The sequence below is a fragment of the Betta splendens genome, chromosome 7, assembly GCF_900634795.4.
Source record: "Betta splendens chromosome 7, fBetSpl5.4, whole genome shotgun sequence".
NCBI classification, from domain to species: domain Eukaryota; kingdom Metazoa; phylum Chordata; class Actinopteri; order Anabantiformes; family Osphronemidae; genus Betta; species Betta splendens.
The window spans coordinates 3817331-3836049 of NC_040887.2; the positions used below are offsets into that span (position 1 = coordinate 3817331).

Sequence of the window (18719 nt, forward strand, 5' to 3'; positions counted from 1 at the left end):
TTCAACCTGTTAGACAGAAAACGTAAATATTTCACATGCGGCTCGCTGAGGCCTGTTGAAAGCACCGCTCATGTCCATTACAGAGGGTACATTGGAATCAACTATCGACCTCTACCTCTTCCAAGGTTTTGTTTCTTGCCTCTCCCCTTAATTGAACCCTCTGCTCTCTGCTGTTTACTGCCAAGGCAAAGTGGTCTATTTTTAAAGCCGGTGAGGAGGAAGCCGAGGCACAGCACGAAACGCTGCGACTCCCGGTTCAACGCAGAGTGGGACCGAGCACAAACGTTTTTCTGTATCGGTGCCGCGGAGGGAGCGTGTAGATCAGATCCAACGCTTCCGCTTGAAATGCGGCAGCTGGAAGTGTTTGTGCGCCTCCCGCGTTGTCGTCCTCTCGCTCTCTTTTTATCCCTGCTGTTTGAGCTGGTTCTCACGTTCCCTCTGTTCACATTTCATTTCCCAAACGTATCGTCTCGTGTTCTCCCTCCATCTCTGCCTCTCTCGCAGCTCCGAGCATTAAGGCGAAGCGCTGGGTGATCTGATTGGGCTCCCAGACATTTATTAGCGCTAATATGATGCTCTCAGTTGACTCGGTGCTGGTCTATCAGCTCAGCAGACGTCCTGATATCTTTGTTTACTACGCGCTTTAGATTCCCGTATTCCACACATATGTGAGTGTCTGTCCTATGCTCTTTCTGATGGACTCCTGCATTTTAAAGCCATATGTCAGGCAGCAGGCAGTAGACCAAGTGAATGGCTCCCATGCTGTAAACACTTGCTCAGAGCAGTGTCCGCTGATTTATAGCCTAATATAGAGCCAAGTTAATGGCCTGTCAACTCCAAGCTTCTTTATAGCACCAGCTCCACGCGGGGGGAAACCCATGTATGTGCTGAGTGAACATCTACTACATCCACTGTATAAGTATCCATGTGAAGGAGGCAAAGCATCCGCATCCCTCCGGCCCCATCAGGTCTGAGACGCTCCCTGTGTTTCCCCCTCTGATAATGTGATGAGATGAAGGAGGGATTAGAGGAAGACTCGAGGAGGATTTCAGAAAAATACAAACTGCTGTGCAAAGATATTGTCAGAAGCTTGACGTGATGATGGGAAGGTGCATATGTAACACAAGGATGGAGCCATAAAGCAGGTGCACGTGGGAATCAGCTCCAGTCCATCAACATGTGCAATGAACTGTACTGATTTATGGGTCTGGCCCGCGCGCTGTTAGCTGCTGTCCATCACGATGCTTTAGCTACTGCAACATTTACTGGTGTCTTGGATGAATTCTTTTTCCATGCGTTCTACAACCACGCTCTGTATTTCATCTCACGTCTGTAGGTGACTCATAGGCTGTCGGCCCGTTCATAAGCTACACTAGATTTAAGAGGCAGCACCAACACAAGAAGATTACTGCGATAAATATGTGGAGCCGTACGGTGTCTTCATATCACTACGCCTGCTTTCTGCATCGCAGCTAGCAACAAACAAGCAAAGCACCGAGGGAGGCGTTCACATTCAATTCCCCTCAGTGTTTATGCATTACACTGGGGTTGAGACCTTGCAGAAAGATGTGGACAACACACATACAGAACTTTGAATTTTCATTGAGTCCAAGTTTATTTTACTTAGTGACAGGATTCAGATTTGACAAATGAAAAGCGGCCTTCATGATGTTCACTATGCAAAGTTGGCAAAGTTGGTGGCAGGTGAAGCTGCCACCTAGTGTCCGGATGAACATATAACCATGTCTGTACACGGTCATGCATGAAGTTGGACTGAGTCAGGCTAATGAGCCTGGATATGATGGAGTCGTAGCAGTGACGCCCTCTTCCTCTCCTCCTCTGCCTCCACCCGCTCATCGCTCAAAGATATAATACAGGGGGCTTAAAATATCCCACCTGCATGTATAATTCATGAACTCATTCATCTTCGTCTGCTTCTCCTACTGTGAGTCTATGTGCTCTTTAAAGTATCTCACAGGTTCCAGTTTTATGAATGATATTGCGTTTTTTATTCAGTTATGTAGGACACGCTTTTGCAGATGCGGTCACATTCCTCAGTCGACACACACTGTACGAACACACACACACACACAAACATCCACACATGCACTAATTGGCCCTTTGTGTTGGTTGTTCATCCCTCTTACCGCATAATGATGAAGAACGCATCAGAAGTGGATGGCATAATGGGCTGGCATTCAGAGAGCATTAGCAGGTAATGGTTACTTAGCGTCAGCTGTTGCGTCTCAAATCTAAAGCTTCATTTCTTATTCATCCGTCTGTCTGGTCTCCAGTGTTTCCAAACCCAAAAGAGCAGAGCAGACTTATGCACTGGTCTAATGACATACTTTAATAAATCAGAAACCTCAGCGATGTGTTTGTGATGTGTCACCACCATCTGGTTTTCACATATCACTAGTCTCCAGCTTCTGGCCTCACTTAACAGGAAGCATTGTGTATAATGTACATTTCTTCTGTAATTCAGATGAGTTGCCAGAAAAAACAATGGAAAACAATTTAATGGATTGGCATAAATTCACACTATTCCCCAGCACTTTGTCCTTTGTAGTCGCCTTCCACTGCTCTCTGGTTTATTTGTGTGTAACTCTAATGGGAAAGCAGAAGACAAACAGAACGCTGGCAGTGACAGCTTGGGGAGAAACAGGAAAAACAGAGACGTGTGAGTGAGCGAGGGGAAGGGAAATGGATCGAGCCTTGTGAGACACACAGACCAGGCTGCAGAAAGGAGACGGCGCTGCTCATAAATATGGATGGAGATGATCTAAACATACATAAACAGAACCATCCAGAGTTGTGTAACTGTCCTGAAAAGCGAAATGTCAAAGGGAAGCGCTTGTAAAGGCTCATTCTAACATTCTCTAACACTAGAATCCATGTAGTCACACAGACACAAAGTTCAATGTATGCAAAAACCTACATGACGTCTGGTAACAAGGAATATGTGCCAAAGTGCAGTACCATCTTACGCCAGCAGGGGGAGACATATACACACTGTCAAGCGCTGCGCAGGTGACTCTAAACTGATCCCCGATCAGAGGTCAGGTAGCGGCAGCTCACGGGAGACATCGCCTCTGAACACACGAGGGGATTTATTTGTGCAAAAACCAAAAAAGTGATTCCTTTGTGAAGTCCAGCGCTCTAGTAAATCTAGTTTGTACTCAACAAGTGTGGAAATCCACCGTCGCGTCTGTGAAGACAGAGGATGCGTTACGCGTTCAGTGGCGGCAGAGGGAGCAGTTCAGGGACTCACGCGGCTCCGGTCGTGTGATCGGAGGCTGAACAGTCTGGGGTGTGTCCGTCTGTGAGCTGCACACAGGGGCGTTGACCGGACGGGTAGAAGCTCCAACATCAGTCTACGAGCTAACGTGATTTCCAGCCAATTAATGTAGCCTCGGTCTAATTTAGCTGAATGCAGGGCCGGTTGTGGTGACAGCAGCGCACTTTGCACTGGTGAGAAATAAAAGATGAAAGAATCATCACTGGCGCTGGTCAAGAGAGCATAAAACAGCAGGCAGAGGTTAGGAAGCAACCTTTTATTAATCTGCTTAGTCTGCCCCCCTCTCTCCCCCCTCTCTCCCCCCCTCTCTCTCTCCCTGTCTTCCTCTCTCCTCCCCTCCAAATGAAGTCACACGGCTTTGTTTAGAGGACGAAGAAAACAGGGATTTTGTGAGCGGGGAATTGGCCAAATTAAACGTAATCATGCTGTCGTTATATCACCGTCACATCTGGCCCCCCGGTGACCTCCGCGGTGCCTGCTGTCGGTGCGCTCATCCCGGCGTCGCCAGACAGCGCGCCGCGGCCAGCGAACGCACAGCCACAGCGCAGTAACCATGGCTCCGGCTCGGTGCGCAGCGCCAAACTTTGACCAGCAGCGCAAGTTGGAGGCGTGAGGGCGCAGAAGGTAGGTTCCCGTTCTCTCCCGGAGCTGTGCCGGTGCAACTTCTGTTTTTGCGGGGAGTCCAACCAGCTGTTGCACGGTCGAGCCGCTGAAAGCGCAGCAGAGCTCTGGGTTAATTGACGTCCTCTGGGGAATTTGATTTGTCCTCAAATTAACGCGAAACCCCAGTGGATTGGTTTGGTATCACTTTGTAAATATGCAGCTGCACGCGATGAATGCAAAGGTTGAATCTATAAAAGAGAGAAGTGGAGAGGAGACGCTCAGGTGAAGAGCTCCACTAATTACTTCCTATCTGTGGCTGGAGGAGACAGAACTCTGTAGAAGGCGGCGTCTAGTGAAAGAGGCATCATCATAATATGTAATGTAATATTTAGTTTACATGTTAAATTCTCTCCCTCATCACATCATAAGATAAGATGAGACGCGTGTGCGTGTGTGCGTGCGTGTGCGTGCGTGTGCGTGTGTGCGTGCGTGTGTGCGTGCGTGTGTGCGTGCGTGCGTGTGCGTGCGTGTGCGTGTGTGTGTGTGTGTGTGTGTGTGTGTGTGTGTGTGTGTGTGTGTGTGTGATGCATATTTGTGAGCCACCTGACATTAATGAGATGATGAGAGTCTGCCCAGATGGTAATGTTTTCCGGTCTGGATCTGGCACAAAAAAGGCTTGTGAAAAAACAGATCCCAATATTTGTGCAGTGTAAATGAGACGAGCCTAATCTGGGATGAAGGTTCAGTGTGAGCCATCGCTTTTGAGGTAAAATGAACGATATCCAACTCTGTGGCCGTTACAACAACGCGGTTTTATTTCTTACTGTGTCTGATAAAACCCCGTTTGTGACTCAGTTGATAGTTGTGGACTGTTGGACCATGTCCTTCAGTGCGTCAAGGAATCGAGTCTCTGACTGTGACCTTGTCGCCAGCATTAAGGAGCAGCGGCACAGCTTTGCCTCGATGACTCGGCCTCTGGCTGCGTCTCTGCACATGTGGAGGTTTCACAGCGTTTCCTCCAGAGACGCACGCGGTGCATCGTCCGTCAGACGCTCCAGTAACGGTGACGTGCTGTCACAGTAACAGGAGTTGAACAGGAGTTGACTTTTCTGTTTTTTTTTTTTAGTCGTGCAAACGTTGATTCGTGAAATGACACACATTAAACCTTCTGCCTTCATCTGTGATGAAGCTGCTAAATGAGTCCGTACCTACTGGCAGCCTCCAGCTCTGGCAGGCTTTAAATGAGGCCCGATTTAGACGCTACAGGAAGTATTGAATTTATTAGGAAGAGATTTGGCCCTGTGTGTGTGTGTGTGTGTGTGTGTGTGTGTGTGTGTGTGTGTGTGTGTGTGTGTGTGTGTGTGTGTGTGTGTGTGTGGCTTGTCAAAAGGCCAGGGGAGGATTTTGGTCCCAGCTGCTGTGCACTGGGACTTGGCCTGGAGCCTGCAGACACACCCTTGTCAGCCACAGCAGCTCACATCTTAGAAAAGCCTTGCAGAGAATAGACAACTCATCCGCTCCAGACTGACATATGGAAGAGCGATGTGGAATATATAATATACCAGATAGCACAAGTACTAATATTTTAAAGCCAATTTGTCACCATGTTTCTTAGATTTGTTTAGATCACACAGTAATAATAATGGGCACGGCTGAGCTTTGGCCTCCTGGAGTCACATCCACCTGTGCATCGTGGCGCATGTGCAGCCGTCGTGAGATCGCGCTGCGTTTAGGCGTGACTCCGTAAAAGCCACGCGCTCCAAGTCACTCAGGTTCTATTCTGCGTCTATTTTTAGCGTCAGTAATGAGAAGCACCATTTGGCTCTGGCGACAGGAGCTGCATTACCAAATGGATAGTTGTAATTCATATTTCAGTAAGTGATTTAAAGGCTCAAGAGCCATGACTAAGATTAGGATATTTACTGAATAATTCATGTTTCATAATTTAAATTTATTTTCTGTTGTCCTTGGCCACATTGTTATTGATTGTACTGAATAGAAACTGCAGGTTTTGTGTCCGTTTCCTTGTTTCTGTCTCTGTTTATTCACTTTTCTTCTATGTTTGTGTGTTTGAGATTTACAGATGTATTTGTTTTCATTTTGATCTTGAGTCTCAGGTGGTGTGTGTGTGTGTGTGTGTGTGTGTGTGTGTGTGTGTGTGTGTGTGTGTGTGTGTGTACTGTAGGTGCATGTGCGTTGTGGTTTGTGATCCGTTACAACTCACTAGTGTCTGTGCTGATCTGACAGGAGCGATCCCTCGGCTTATGGCACTGAGCTGCCCGGTCTGCATTAATCTGCTTAATAGGGTCAAAAAAATTCTGCTGCAAAAATACCAAATCTACCGCGCAGTGCACTCGCACAGAGAGACCCCCGCCTCGACACAAGGAGCAGGGAAGCGTCCAGTCGAGAAGGTCAAGGGCACTTCACTCACTGAGCTCTGAGCAGGAACGGTTCCTGTGGCTGGTCCTCAGGAGGAAGTGATGCCTGCGCCCACGTACTGTAACAGATCCACCAACCGTGCTCATCTGCCAACATCTGGCAGATTTAGCCCAGATATGAATAATACTTAGTATGTTGGAATCGTTCAGTTTGTAATCAGGTTGCCAGAAGAGTTCCTGTGAGTTTTTCCAGCCTTCCTGTATATTATTAGCATGGTGAGAATAGTGAGAGCACTGAGGGGTCAGCGTGGGCCCCACAGGTCACCTGTGTTTTATCGTCCCATCACGGGTCAAAGTCAAACTGCCGTCTGTCTCATATTAAAGGAGCCAGTAGAAGACTTGTTGGTTAACTGGTTGTTAAACACAGGCTGCTTCCTGACAGGCCTGTGTGCACCGGCGTTCTTTAGTGTGAGGACTTGTGGCTCCATGAGTCCGACACGCGATCGCACGCTGGTGCTGAATGAAATGCAACGTCTCCTCAGTCATGAATGAGGAGAGTTTTATCATTATGCGCTGCAGAAAGCGACAATAAGAGGGTGGGGCGCTTTCAACACGTGCTGCGTCCTCTTGTCAGTGGACCTGTTAGACATCCATCATTTATTGTGGCTGCCTGTAAATAGGCGCATATGCAGATGTGCTGTGCCCCGTGTGGAGGCGCGCGTGGGGACAGCCGACGGCATCGCTGCCGTCTGGAGGGCGGTGAGCAGACGCTGGGTGGAGGCGTGAAGCGAGGCCATTGTCCCAGCGCCGGCCGGCGGCCGGGCGGCTGCAGCTGTTTGTTTGTGTGCATGTGGCCTTTGCAGCAGCTCCTGTTTCTGCCCCAGCGTAAGGTTACCCAGCCTGCAGTGTGATAGAGCAGACATTCTGCCTCCAACCGGGGAACTGGGCGGCAGGAAGCTGCAGCCGTGGCCCCGCTGGCGGAGGACGCCGCTGCTCTTCTTCTCCTCCGCTTTGCAAAGGACGCTGCGACGCGTGGGCCATAGGTAAGGTGTGGGGCCGGGGGCCGGGGGCCGGGGGCCAGGAGCTGAGGGCTGGGGGCCGTAGGTAAAGTGAGGGGCCGGGGGCGAAGACTGCTCTGCCCGAGCCTGCTGATTCTGTCTGTTGGTTTGTCTTCACCTTCACCAGAGAAGGATTCACAGAGTGGACTTTGCAGCTTCATGATCTGACTCCAAGAATAGATTTAGGTCTGAACATGAACCATAGCTCTTGAATGATTTCAACAGATCTGGAGTCATGAGTCAGGTTGAATCTAGAAAAGCTCAATCTGTCTGTTTAGAGGCTGCAACATAATATAATTAGGAATTAGGACCCAATCAAAGCGTTTGACAGCAAATAGAAAGTATTTTAAGGTGGACAATGATTGTGTGTGCGTGCATGTGACGTGCGTGTGTGTGTGTGTGTGTGTGTGTGTGTGTGTGTGTGTGTGTGTGTGTGTGTGTGGAGGTCTGTGTGTGTGATTTGTCTTGGCTCTTGTACAGAAGCCGCCTTAATGACTTTTGTCCGATTAGATTCTACATTCCATCTTCCAGTCAATCACTGCTTCTCTTATTGTCATCTCTTCCTGCTGCTCCTGATGAACTACTCTTATCTGCTTGTCAGGGCTTCCCTCCTCATCATCCTGTCCATCCATCCTCCCACCCACTGTATCGACTCCCTTTCTCACTCTTTGTCACCAGCGTTCTGTCCTCATCCCACCCAGTCCTTCCACCCACATCCGTCTTCCCAACAATTTTCCATGTCATGTCTCTCTCTCTCTCTCTCTCTCTCCCCTCCTCTCTGTCTCCTGGCTAGATTGGTATCACCGGCGTTGGTTTTAGGTGGTGACTCATCTCTGGAGTCTTTAATTAAACATCTGCAGACGTCAGTATTTGGTCGCAGTCGTATACAGTAATAGCACACACACACACACACACACACACACACACACACACACACACACACACACACACACACACACACACACACACACACACACACACACACACCTCACTGATCAGGTGCTGTTTCATCTTTATGCTGATGGTTTAACGTAACTAAACGTCTGCACTAGAAGCTAAACAAGAACGTCACTTTTCCACGTTAAATTCTGGGTGTTGTTCAAATGAATGCTTTGCTCTTGGAGGAATTCGGGCCTGGTCAGTTAATGATGCAGAGCACTGGGGTCTTGTACACGTGAGTGTCTGGATTATAAACTAATGAGCATATTAGCCACATATTTGGTGGCTGCTTTATGTTTGTTTTCCCCTTTCACACCTACATGACTCATCAGTGCCTCCTCGTTAACAGACTGCTGGAGAAAGAGCCAGCGTCTCTGTCTCTGCAGCCGTACTGTCCTGTCTCTCCCTGTCACTCACCTTCCTGCTGCTGCTGGTTTCCGGAGAGATGGGTAACTAAGAAACAAGGAGTCATGACAGAACATGTGCTCTCAGACGTCATACTCCTGTCACCTGATGACAATTAACCCAAAACAAAGCCTTAATCATTGACAGGAGCTCCCTGACTCCAGTTTCCCTCTGCTTCTCACCCTGCAGGTGCTGGAGGGACACAGAATACAGAGGGCTCCGGTTCTGTGCTGCCGCCTCTGGTCCCGTCGGTCCGGCTCTGGTTGTGGGATTCACCGTGGGACCCGAGGCTCTGCACTGGCTGAAGCCCAGCCATGGAGGTGGCCCTGGTAGACTTTGAGAGCCTGGATGAAGTCGACGGCAGCCTGGAGGATGAGGCGGACGAGACCACGGCTCTCACAGTGGAGCCCCCCGAGCAGCACAGTCACGGCAGCCGCTTCCCCCTGCCGGCCCCCCCGCGCCCCCCCACGCCCTGCACCTGCAGCCCTGGTTGGGACCCCGCCTCGTGCTCCCCCGCTGCTCCCCCGCTGATCCTGGCGCTGCCCCAGTCCCAGAGCCCGTGCGGACAGGGGCCCAGCAGCTGTGCCAGCATGATCTCCAACTGGAAGCTGCTCCTGAGCAGCGAGGGCACGAAGGAGAGCGAGACCATCTTCAGCCGACTCGCTAAGGAGTGCTGTGAGGATCTGTTCGTGGACAGACGAGGGCTGGACGACGGAGACCAGAAAGTCATCATCAACATCGCCGGCCTTCGCTTCGAGACGCAGCTGAAAACGCTGGACCAGTTTCCCGAGACGCTGCTCGGAGACCCCTCGAAGAGGATGGACTACTTTGATCCAATGAGGAACGAGTACTTCTTCGATCGGAACCGGCCCAGCTTCGATGGGATTCTTTATTACTACCAGTCGGGCGGTAAAATCAGACGGCCGGCCAACGTTCCAATCGACGTGTTTGCGGATGAAATTGTGTTCTACGAGCTCGGCAACGAGGCCATGGAGCAGTTCAGAGAGGACGAGGGCTTCATAAAGGACGTAGAAATCCCTCTGCCCAACAACGATGTGTGCCGCCAGTTCTGGCTGCTCTTCGAGTACCCGGAGAGCTCCAACGCGGCTCGGGGCGTGGCGCTGGTGTCCGTGTTCGTCATCGTCATCTCCATCATCATCTTCTGCATGGAAACGCTCCCGGAGTTCCGAGACGACACGGACCCCATCGTGCCCACCGTGGTGCAGCCGTTCAACCTGTCTAAAATGTTCGCCTCCGCGGCCTCGCCGCGCACCAAGGCCACCACCTTCTCCGATCCCTTCTTCATCATCGAGACCGCGTGCATCGCGTGGTTCTTCTTCGAGCTCTGCGTGCGCTTCCTCGTGTGTCCGAGCAAACGGGAGTTTTTCCACAACCTCATGAACATCATCGACATCATATCCATCATCCCTTATTTTGTGACGGTGATTACGGAGCTGATCACGACGCCGCAGGAGAGTTCCGGGCAGAACATGTCTTTAGCCATCCTGCGCATCATCCGCCTGGTCCGGGTGTTCCGCATCTTCAAGCTCTCGCGTCACTCCAAGGGACTGCAGATCCTGGGGCAGACGCTGAAGGCCAGCATGCGCGAGCTGGGCCTGCTCATCTTCTTCCTCTTCATCGGAGTCATCCTCTTCTCCAGCGCAATCTACTTCGCCGAGGTGGACGAGCCCAACACGCAGTTCGTCAGCATCCCGGACGGCTTCTGGTGGGCTGTGGTCACCATGACAACCGTGGGCTACGGGGACATGTGCCCCATCACCGTGGGGGGCAAAATGGTGGGCACCCTGTGCGCCATCGCCGGCGTGCTGACCATCGCTTTGCCCGTTCCCGTCATAGTTTCCAACTTCAACTACTTCTATCACCGAGAGACGGAGGCAGAGGACAAGTTGCCTTTGGCAGATGCCGTTGAGCAAGCCATGAAGGCTGAGACGGGCCCCAAACACGGCAGCAACACGTCCCTCAACAAAGCCAATGGCCTCTGGCAGAGTGACTCTGTGCTACAAAGCAGGAAGGAAAACCAGGACAAATAAGATGTTTGATACAGTAATGATACAGGCGGGACCACACTTACCTCAAGACAAGCAGAAAACATCACTCCGCTCATGTTCAGGACTGTACATCAACATGTTTCAAACTTATGTTACTCTTCTTTTATCATCATAATTCAGTTTGTTCAAAATGTGTCTTTTTGTTTTACTTTGGTCTCATTTTTATTGTCTTGGTCATTAATTCCAGTGTTAATAACATGCTGCACACAAACTTGATGGTTTGGATTTGAGACAAAAGTGTGATGAGGCCTTTAAAAGTGGCCACTGGGCGGCTTTAAAGTCAAATCGTGCTTTTGGGAAATATCTTTTAGCTCAAATGCAAAATTTCCGGTTGAACGAACTGGCTTTCATTTTGGAGTAATGGCTTTCGTGTCTCGTCCTCAAGGCTGCTGTTTGAGGCATATGCTGCAGGAGATCCTGCTGCCATCTGCAGATGAAGCGTGTGAAACGGTGACTCACTGGAATAATGGCCAATCCTGCACAAATAAGACCACGGCAACGACAACAAAAGGACACAACACAGCTGTTCTGTAAACGTCTTAATGTGCGACTCGTGTATAGTTTCCAGATAATATTCCTGTTGTATTTGTCCGTTTATTTACAAACGTATCAATATTCAACTTATTTATTCATAAGTAGCTCCACTGTTACTAACAGACAAACTCACACCACAGTATGTGTTAACATAGAGTGCCTTAAGTTATGTACCACTGGAATACTGTTGATTTTGCCATATATATATATTATTACTGCTGTAAAACTTACTGTATGTTTATTATTATGCATATAAGCTCAGTATTTCTGATCTGTCTCTGCTGTAGCACTTGTGACATGTATTTTCCAAAATGCTGTGTAACAAAGACTGACCTACAGCACATCGTACTGGTGGATGACTTATTGAGCAAGGAGCTGTTGAACAACATGACGAGACAAAAAAGGAGGAGGAAGCCAAAGATAACTGCTGAAAATGGAAATGAAGGGAAGGTGTTACAGGGCCGGCGGAGATTAGCCCAAAATGTCCCATGACCCATGGTGCATTGTAAAGTTGTGTGGAAGTGTTTTATCAATATTTCTTTTGTACAATGTTTTCCTATGAAGAAACTCCTGGAAAGTAACTTATGTATTAATTTAAACCAGGAATACAATATCTAAATATTATCAAAGTTGATACACTGTACGCTTGTGTAATGTTTGACTTTCTGTGTGTGTGTGTGTGTTACATGTCTGCCTTTAGTTGTGATGGTTAGGGTTAGGGGCTAGTAAAGGCATTATGTCAATGGAGGTCCTTACTTTGACGTAAGTACTGTACAAGGATGTGTGTGTGTGTGTGTGTGTGTGTGTGTGTGTGTGTGTGTGTGTGTGTGTGTGTGTGTGTGTGTGTGTGTGTGTGTGAAGGCAGTGATGATGATTATGTTGACTGGTATGTTGCTATGATATCAGCATAATCAGTCATCAGCTTGAACTGATAACCTGTCTCATGGTTACAGCAGGTCAAACTTTATTACAGCAAAAAGACCATTACACTGTATTTGTACTTCTCTGTTACTGTTATGTAGATGCAATATAATTTGGGATTTTGGATCACATTGTTTGTTCTTTAATGGGTTTATAGAGGGGTGTGTGCTTGTCTTGTAGACGTGTGCATGTCTGAAGGACAGAGTGTGATATTCGCGCGTTATCTCCATCGGTGTCTCCCTTCAGGGAAGAAAATCCCTGCTGTTATATAAGATTTCGTATTCACTTTCAAAAACCTGTCTCTGCTTTCACTGTAACGTAAGTGCCACACACACACACACACACACACACACACACACACACACACACACACACACACACACACACACACACACACACACACACACACACACAGGTAGCGAGCGCTCACATTCACAGGGCATGGGTGTCAGTGCAGCAACCGTATCAGTGGAAGTGGTCCAGACAACAACAGGATGCTGGTCTCTGGTTAACACACGGGAGTCTGCTTCTGCCGGCTGCACCTGATCCGCTTTGGAGTCAAAAACGTCTCATTCGAGGCCTGGACAGAGCAAAAATACTTCTAAACTAAACATGGTGCTGTGAGATAATAATACAAAGTTATGGAACAATTGTTTAATTGTTGCACGTCTCTGTGGCATGAAAATTAATAACACCAATGAAAATATATTATGCATGGTCCAACACTGACGGACCGGTACTGGTATTCAATAGTTTTAGATCCTAGTTCATAATCATAGTAATACTCACATATTTGTGATATAAAAGTTGCATATGTTGCCAATAATTAACAAACTAACACAAGTGTCATGTTTTAAGTTAAAGTCTAGAAACTGCAACAAATCCTGTAACCTACAATTTTTGTTTTGCAAGACATTAGCAATGCAGAAGAAGATGAAGTCACAGCCAACTCCAGAGCCAAATGTTATTCAGTGTCACATTACAGCCGTGCTGTTATTTCATAACAGAGGACTATTTCAGACTTTCAGAGAACAGAGAGACAACCCTTTTTTCTCTTGCATTAATTGTTGCACTCCTGTTGTAGTCAAAGTGATTTTCCTCCGTCCTGAATACAGAAACCCTGAACTGTGAATGGATCAATGACCCCGAGGGAAATAGGGGGCATTTAAGGACAAACAATGAAACCACAGCTGGCATGAAAAGAGCGACTAGAGGATGAATGATACGCAGGCGGAGCAGGGTTTGCCAGCTGCTTGGTCCAGATGAGTGAAGTAATACTGTAGGCGACGTGTACCAGAACTACATCACACACATAAATAGAAACGTCCTGATGTGGTGCAGGAAGAACATAAGATTCAACCGCTAAAAAACATGCTACAAATATACGTGAATGCAGAGTGGGGCCAGAACGGGTTCTTCTGCTTCTCCTTATGGTGCAAACCTACAGTGTCCAGTTCATTTCACATGCTCTTTGTAACATTTTGTCCCTTTTATTATTTAAATGCAAATGAGGAGAACGAAGTTGTCAACTTTTTCAAAAAGTCTAGCAGTTTGTGTGATCAAAGAGCTGTTAGTGCGGGCGGCAGATGCCTGCGAAGTGCTTAAAAATGCATGAGCGTGCTCCATCATTAACGAGACGCTTTAGATGGAAAGTTCCACAGCGCGAGAGATATGAGGAGCACGTTGGACGGCGGAGGAGGAAGGGAGGTAGGGCGCCATGGACGTATGGAGAGAGAGAGAGAGAGAGAGAGAGAGAGAGAGAGAGAGGGTCAGAAGGAGAAAGAGGAGACGTCGTGCACCATGACTGCTAGTGACGTGAACGCCACATGCTCTGAAGCATCTGAGGGCAAAAACAGGCTGTAAAACATGTGCAAGTGAGTGGGAAGCAGCAAAGCATCACCCTCAGCGGAGCAAACCTGAGCGCCAACAGGGACAGCGTTGTCTCAGATGTGCAGTGGAACAGCTCACTTATCCTCCGTGACAGAATAATGCAGCAGCAGTGATGGAGAGATCTGGTGAGAGCAGGTCAGAACAACAGCGTCCATTCATGTGGAGTATTTATCGCTTCAGAGAAATGAGGAGGAGGGAAAAATATTGGAACTTTAATAACAAATTATTTGTTATAAGACACAATGCAATATGTTTTATTTGAAGCTATGAAACCGCTGGTATTACATTTAAAAAGGTCGACTGACTTGTTTATGGCCTTGCACTGCAGCACATGACTCACCAGGAAATACCTTCTAAATTCAAGATTAGACGCGGCGGCAGGAGCGCGGTGGACATGTGAGGACGCTGAGAGGAACTGGAACGCCGCCAGGCCGCTTTACAAGGAATAGACGTTCCTTGGAGCAGGGCATCATCATTGTGAGACTTTGCGTTCGTCTAATCAAATGGGCTCTAAATTTAGCAGACGACGGAGGAGGAGGAGGAAAAGATTAGAAAACTGTCAATCTGTTGCTGTTTATTACTAAGTTGGATTCGGCCGAGATTCTGGAAGATCACGCACACACTTACTGAAACGTGTAAGTTGTTTTCCCTGGTGAAACCTGACAACATGTGCTTAGGTCTGTTGATTGAGTGCACATTAATCAAAGTGATCCTTCCCAGATTCTGCAGATTACTCGTCTCCAGCACAGACAAACAAGCACAGAGGGAGATGCAGCGACGCTTTGAGCTGTATGCTAAGATGCTAAGATGCTAACACGCGCTGAAGTGTGTTAGCATCTTAGACTAAACACAAAACCTGGAGTTAATCGTAACGTTTCTGTCGTTACTGGGAGATGTTGCTTAGCAATTGGTCCAAACTGGTGAAAGTACCAGTGCTGTGAAATGTGAATATGCTTTAACTGCCTTGTCCTCTTCTGACCTCTTGTTTTCTGTCCTCGACATCTTTACGATGCACAGAAAGGCTCTCGTTCACCCTGTTGGCCGGCGAATCAGAGAAAAGGTCACGTCCCTTCAGAGGTAACACTGCCAATGCAGCCAGTGCACTGATTTCAGCCACATCAGTTATTGTCGTGGTCTTGGATCAAATATTTATGGCCACTGACACTGTGAGAGGAGAGAAAGGGAACGTTAAGGAGATTAAACACGTGTTTGTTCCTTCGTGACCCCTGCATGTTTCACTTATTTAAACAGCACACTTTGTCTTTGCAAAGCCGGCTGACTGCTGTCTGACTGGCTGGATCAGTGGCTGGTGCAGGACAGCAGCAGATGTGTGCGTTATCCCTATGATCCATCCACGCGCGTTACATAAGAGGATCTCTCTGCAGGTAACAGGCCATCTGCATGAAGCGGACACGGAGCACGGAGATCAAGTGGCCTGTTCCAAGTGCGTGCCAACGCGTTACCATTCAGAAAAAGAGTGTGAAGAGTGGATAAACTGTGAAGTAAGCTGACGAGATAAGACCCTGTGATCATAAATACTTGAAATTCTCATTCTTCATGTGTTGGCTGGATGCTTATAAAATAATAACTATTAGACCTGACAGACATCAAAAGCATTATTTATTCATTTGAAGTCAACAAATAGACCCCAAAGCAAGTTGATTTCTGTCACAGTGAATGTTAAGCAAGTGAAAGGTTAAACACAGGTTTACAGCGTATACAGTAAGGTACATGTAGTGTAGTGTGCTGGATTTATTTACAGCTATGTGAATAAGTTCATGTGAGGTAGCAAGTGGATGAAATGAAATTCAAAAGCCTCTCCGCTACTGCAATTTCCTGGGGACCTCTGGTCCAACCTCATATCGTGTGAGACGTCTCATCCATTGCAAAAACGGAATGAGGGGAAAGACCCTAAAACACAGAGAGAGGAGGGTCCAGTTGACAAATACAAATGCGGGCTAATGATGCTAATGATGAATAGAATCTATCCCCTACCTGCCATTTAAGTTCCTCTTGAGGCTGGAGAGAAAGATGCTGAGGACGAAGAAGGTCAGGTTTCTGAGGCTGTGCCAGGCCTTGAAGAGCAGCTCCAGAGCCTGCAGGAACACCAGCTCCATGCTGGGTGTCAGACCAGACACATTACATGAGGAAACCGCTCAGGTCTTCTGCTCATCTGCATAATAATGCATTTCAGACGGGCGCTTAGTCTCTAGTCTCTCAGAGTTTTCCACTTCCACTTGTCACATGATTGTCTCTTACCTGGCCCTGTTCTGGAGAACAAAGTGAAACATCAGCATCAGAGGAAGGAGGAGGTACGATAAGATCCACGCTGGAAACATGCTTACGTAACTGAAGGTCTCATGCAGCGGAACTGAAACAGACGAACAAAAGCATGTGAGGGCTTGTGTGTGTGTGTGTGTGTGTGTGTGTGTGTGTGTGTGTGTGTGTGTGTGTGTGTGTGTGTGTGTGGTCCATACCATTCTTTACCACGTCAAGCTGCAGACTGGGTTCTCCTCTTGGTCTGTTAGTGTTGCGTTCAGGTCCGTTCCAGTTGCCCACCTGCCTGCAGCTGGTGTCTAGATAAGTCAGCGTAGTCTCCTCCTCTGCCTTCATCTCATCCTCATCCTCATCAGTAATATCTAGTTGGAGCCGTGTTTTAGTCTCATTGCAGTCAATGGAAAGCTTGTGTATGGTCAAACCTGGGGCAAGATCTGCACAGGAGATAAAATGTGGAAGATGTGTCCAGGTCGCATTTAATAGTATTAAACCTTCCCCTCTGTTTCAACTCACCATTTTGCAGAAGGAAGTGAGTGGCGTCTACGTAGCCGCTGTGGTAGGCTTGTTCCAGAGTCTAGGGAAAAAGCAAATGAACCAAATCATCCTCCAAATGAGCTCTGTTCTGTGTTAAATGTCATCTAGAGCAGAAGTCTGACCTCTAGGCTCAACGGATAGAGAGCATTCATGATCCTGAAGCTGTTCGCCATGCTGCCTTTCAGGGTGGCTCCACTCACGACCAAGTCCCACATGCACGGCCCGTCTGCGGGACAGATGTCGGACTCTCCAGAGAACGGAGACACTGTCAAAGTAGGAGTGGGCAGAACCGGCTGGAAGCTGGTGAATCCTCCGTCCACGTAATACTGTTCAAGACACGAAACCCCCGACGATCATAAAGGCCAAGCTGTGCTCTGCAGGATGTGTGACAGGGCGATTACACACTCACCACTCCTCTGAAGGACGGAGGCTGCATCCCACAGAACCCAGGCACAAAGCAGCTGCCGAGCAGAGCCTGGCGACAGCACGCAGCCGTTAGGGGTCCGGCTTTCAGCTCGGATCGTGAGAGGAGACGTAGAGTGGAGGCCTCACCTGTGCCACGTCGTCTTTGGACCCGAACTCAGACGCCACGACACACCTGCCGTCGGTCAGCCGAGTCATGGCCACGGCGAGGCGGCCGCTGGCCAGCCGGTGCGCGTCGGCGGGGAGGTGTTTGAGCACGACGCGCTCCAGCCAGTGGAAAACGCTGACTGAGGGGTTCAGCGGCCCGAGAGCAAAAGCCTTCATCTGCTTGGCAAAGTGCAGCATCTCATCCCGAATCACAGCTGGGAAGCAGGAGACGTTGAGGCGCGGCAATAGTAATGAAGCAGAATTAGAACTGGATGGTGGATGAGGTCACTTACTGGGGCTCATCTCACAGACCACAGCAGCTGCTACCAGAGACCCAGCAGATGAACCGAGGACGCACGGGGCGGCGCGGAGGAGCCCGGGTGCGAGATCCCTGAAGCACTGGGCCACTCCCAGCTGGTAGGTGGCCATGAATCCAGATCCTGAGAACGAGATGGACGGAGGGGTCTCAGGACGACAACAAGTGGAAAGTCCCGAAACCATGTTTGCTTCAGTTCAGCACTGAACAGGGAGAAACACTAGTGTCCGAAAGACCGGGGACGAGGGTGGCAGGTTGTTCTCGCTGGTTTTAAGCTAACTCCAATTAGCCACGGTGTGTCAGTCATGGCCATGTGGCAGAAAGCAATGACCCTCCATGTGATTCTACTAAATAAACCAAAGCCAGAAATTCTTATCTCAGAAATGTCAAACCAAAGACTGAGAAGCTCTGTACAAACCCATGAAAATGGATTTACCAAGCTGTGTTGCACAGTCTCCAAGAACAAAATGTTTTCTGAAGGGTAAGTGTGGTTAAACAGTACTAGGAAGCTGAGTTTCCCCTCCCAGTGTTTATGTAAAACATGAACCTGCCATTCATTCTTCACCCTGAACTGAACACAGTAGTTTGCTGCCTTCAGCTGCACCTTTTGAAACCCTTACTCTCCGATATGTGTAGTGAAAACCCAGCTGTGTGGCTTCGAGGACAGCCTGGTCACCTCAGTCACAGGGCCTGGGTTCAGCCAGGTGGAGTACGGTCCTCTGTGTGCTCCAGCTTCCAGTAGGCCCCGCTCACATCCATGACGGAGTCGCCCATAGACGTGAGTCTGACAGCGAAGGCGCCACCCTGCTGGGACTGGTTCTATGTAACCACAGCTCCCTCTGGAGGTGGAGCGGATCAATGAGCTTTGTATACGCTGTGCATATGTTCCTCATGTTGACTCTCTGTGACCCCCTACTCTAATCAAAT

The 18719-nt window shown here is 48.6% G+C and overlaps 2 protein-coding genes and 1 long non-coding RNA gene across 5 annotated transcripts; 2 read left to right on the plus strand and 1 right to left on the minus strand.

Moving 5' to 3' along the window:
* The first annotated feature begins 18 nt into the window (after positions 1-18).
* kcna10a (potassium voltage-gated channel, shaker-related subfamily, member 10a) lies at positions 19-12336 on the plus strand. Its single transcript, XM_029157340.3, has 2 exons — positions 19-3922; positions 8871-12336. The coding sequence occupies exon 2, from the start codon at positions 8996-8998 to the stop codon at positions 10730-10732; it is 1737 nt and encodes a 578-aa protein (XP_029013173.1). The 5' UTR covers positions 19-3922; positions 8871-8995; the 3' UTR covers positions 10733-12336.
* A 2136-nt stretch (positions 12337-14472) lies between these two features.
* LOC129604401 (uncharacterized) lies at positions 14473-15586 on the plus strand. The gene is made up of 3 exons (XR_008695225.1): positions 14473-14730; positions 15113-15172; positions 15481-15586. It is a non-coding gene; the product is annotated as an uncharacterized LOC129604401 (long non-coding RNA).
* Positions 15587-15698: 112 nt separating this feature from the next.
* pnpla1 (patatin-like phospholipase domain containing 1) lies at positions 15699-18609 on the minus strand. Of its 3 annotated transcripts, XM_055510577.1 has the most exons (10): positions 18469-18599; positions 17770-17916; positions 17459-17691; positions 17316-17381; positions 17029-17232; positions 16886-16946; positions 16573-16806; positions 16355-16466; positions 16091-16213; positions 15699-16006 (listed from the first exon to the last, which is right to left on the minus strand). In XM_055510577.1, exons 2-10 carry the CDS (start codon positions 17903-17905, stop codon positions 15919-15921), a joined length of 1257 nt encoding a protein of 418 aa, XP_055366552.1. In that variant the 5' UTR covers positions 17906-17916; positions 18469-18599; the 3' UTR covers positions 15699-15918. The 3 variants fall into 3 exon arrangements, 2 of the variants coding, with proteins under 2 accessions (XP_055366552.1, XP_029012400.1); XM_029156567.3 differs by having other exon boundaries at positions 17770-18606; XR_003786438.3 differs by having other exon boundaries at positions 15981-16006; positions 16091-16268; positions 17770-18609.
* Between the last annotated feature and the right edge of the window lie 110 nt (positions 18610-18719).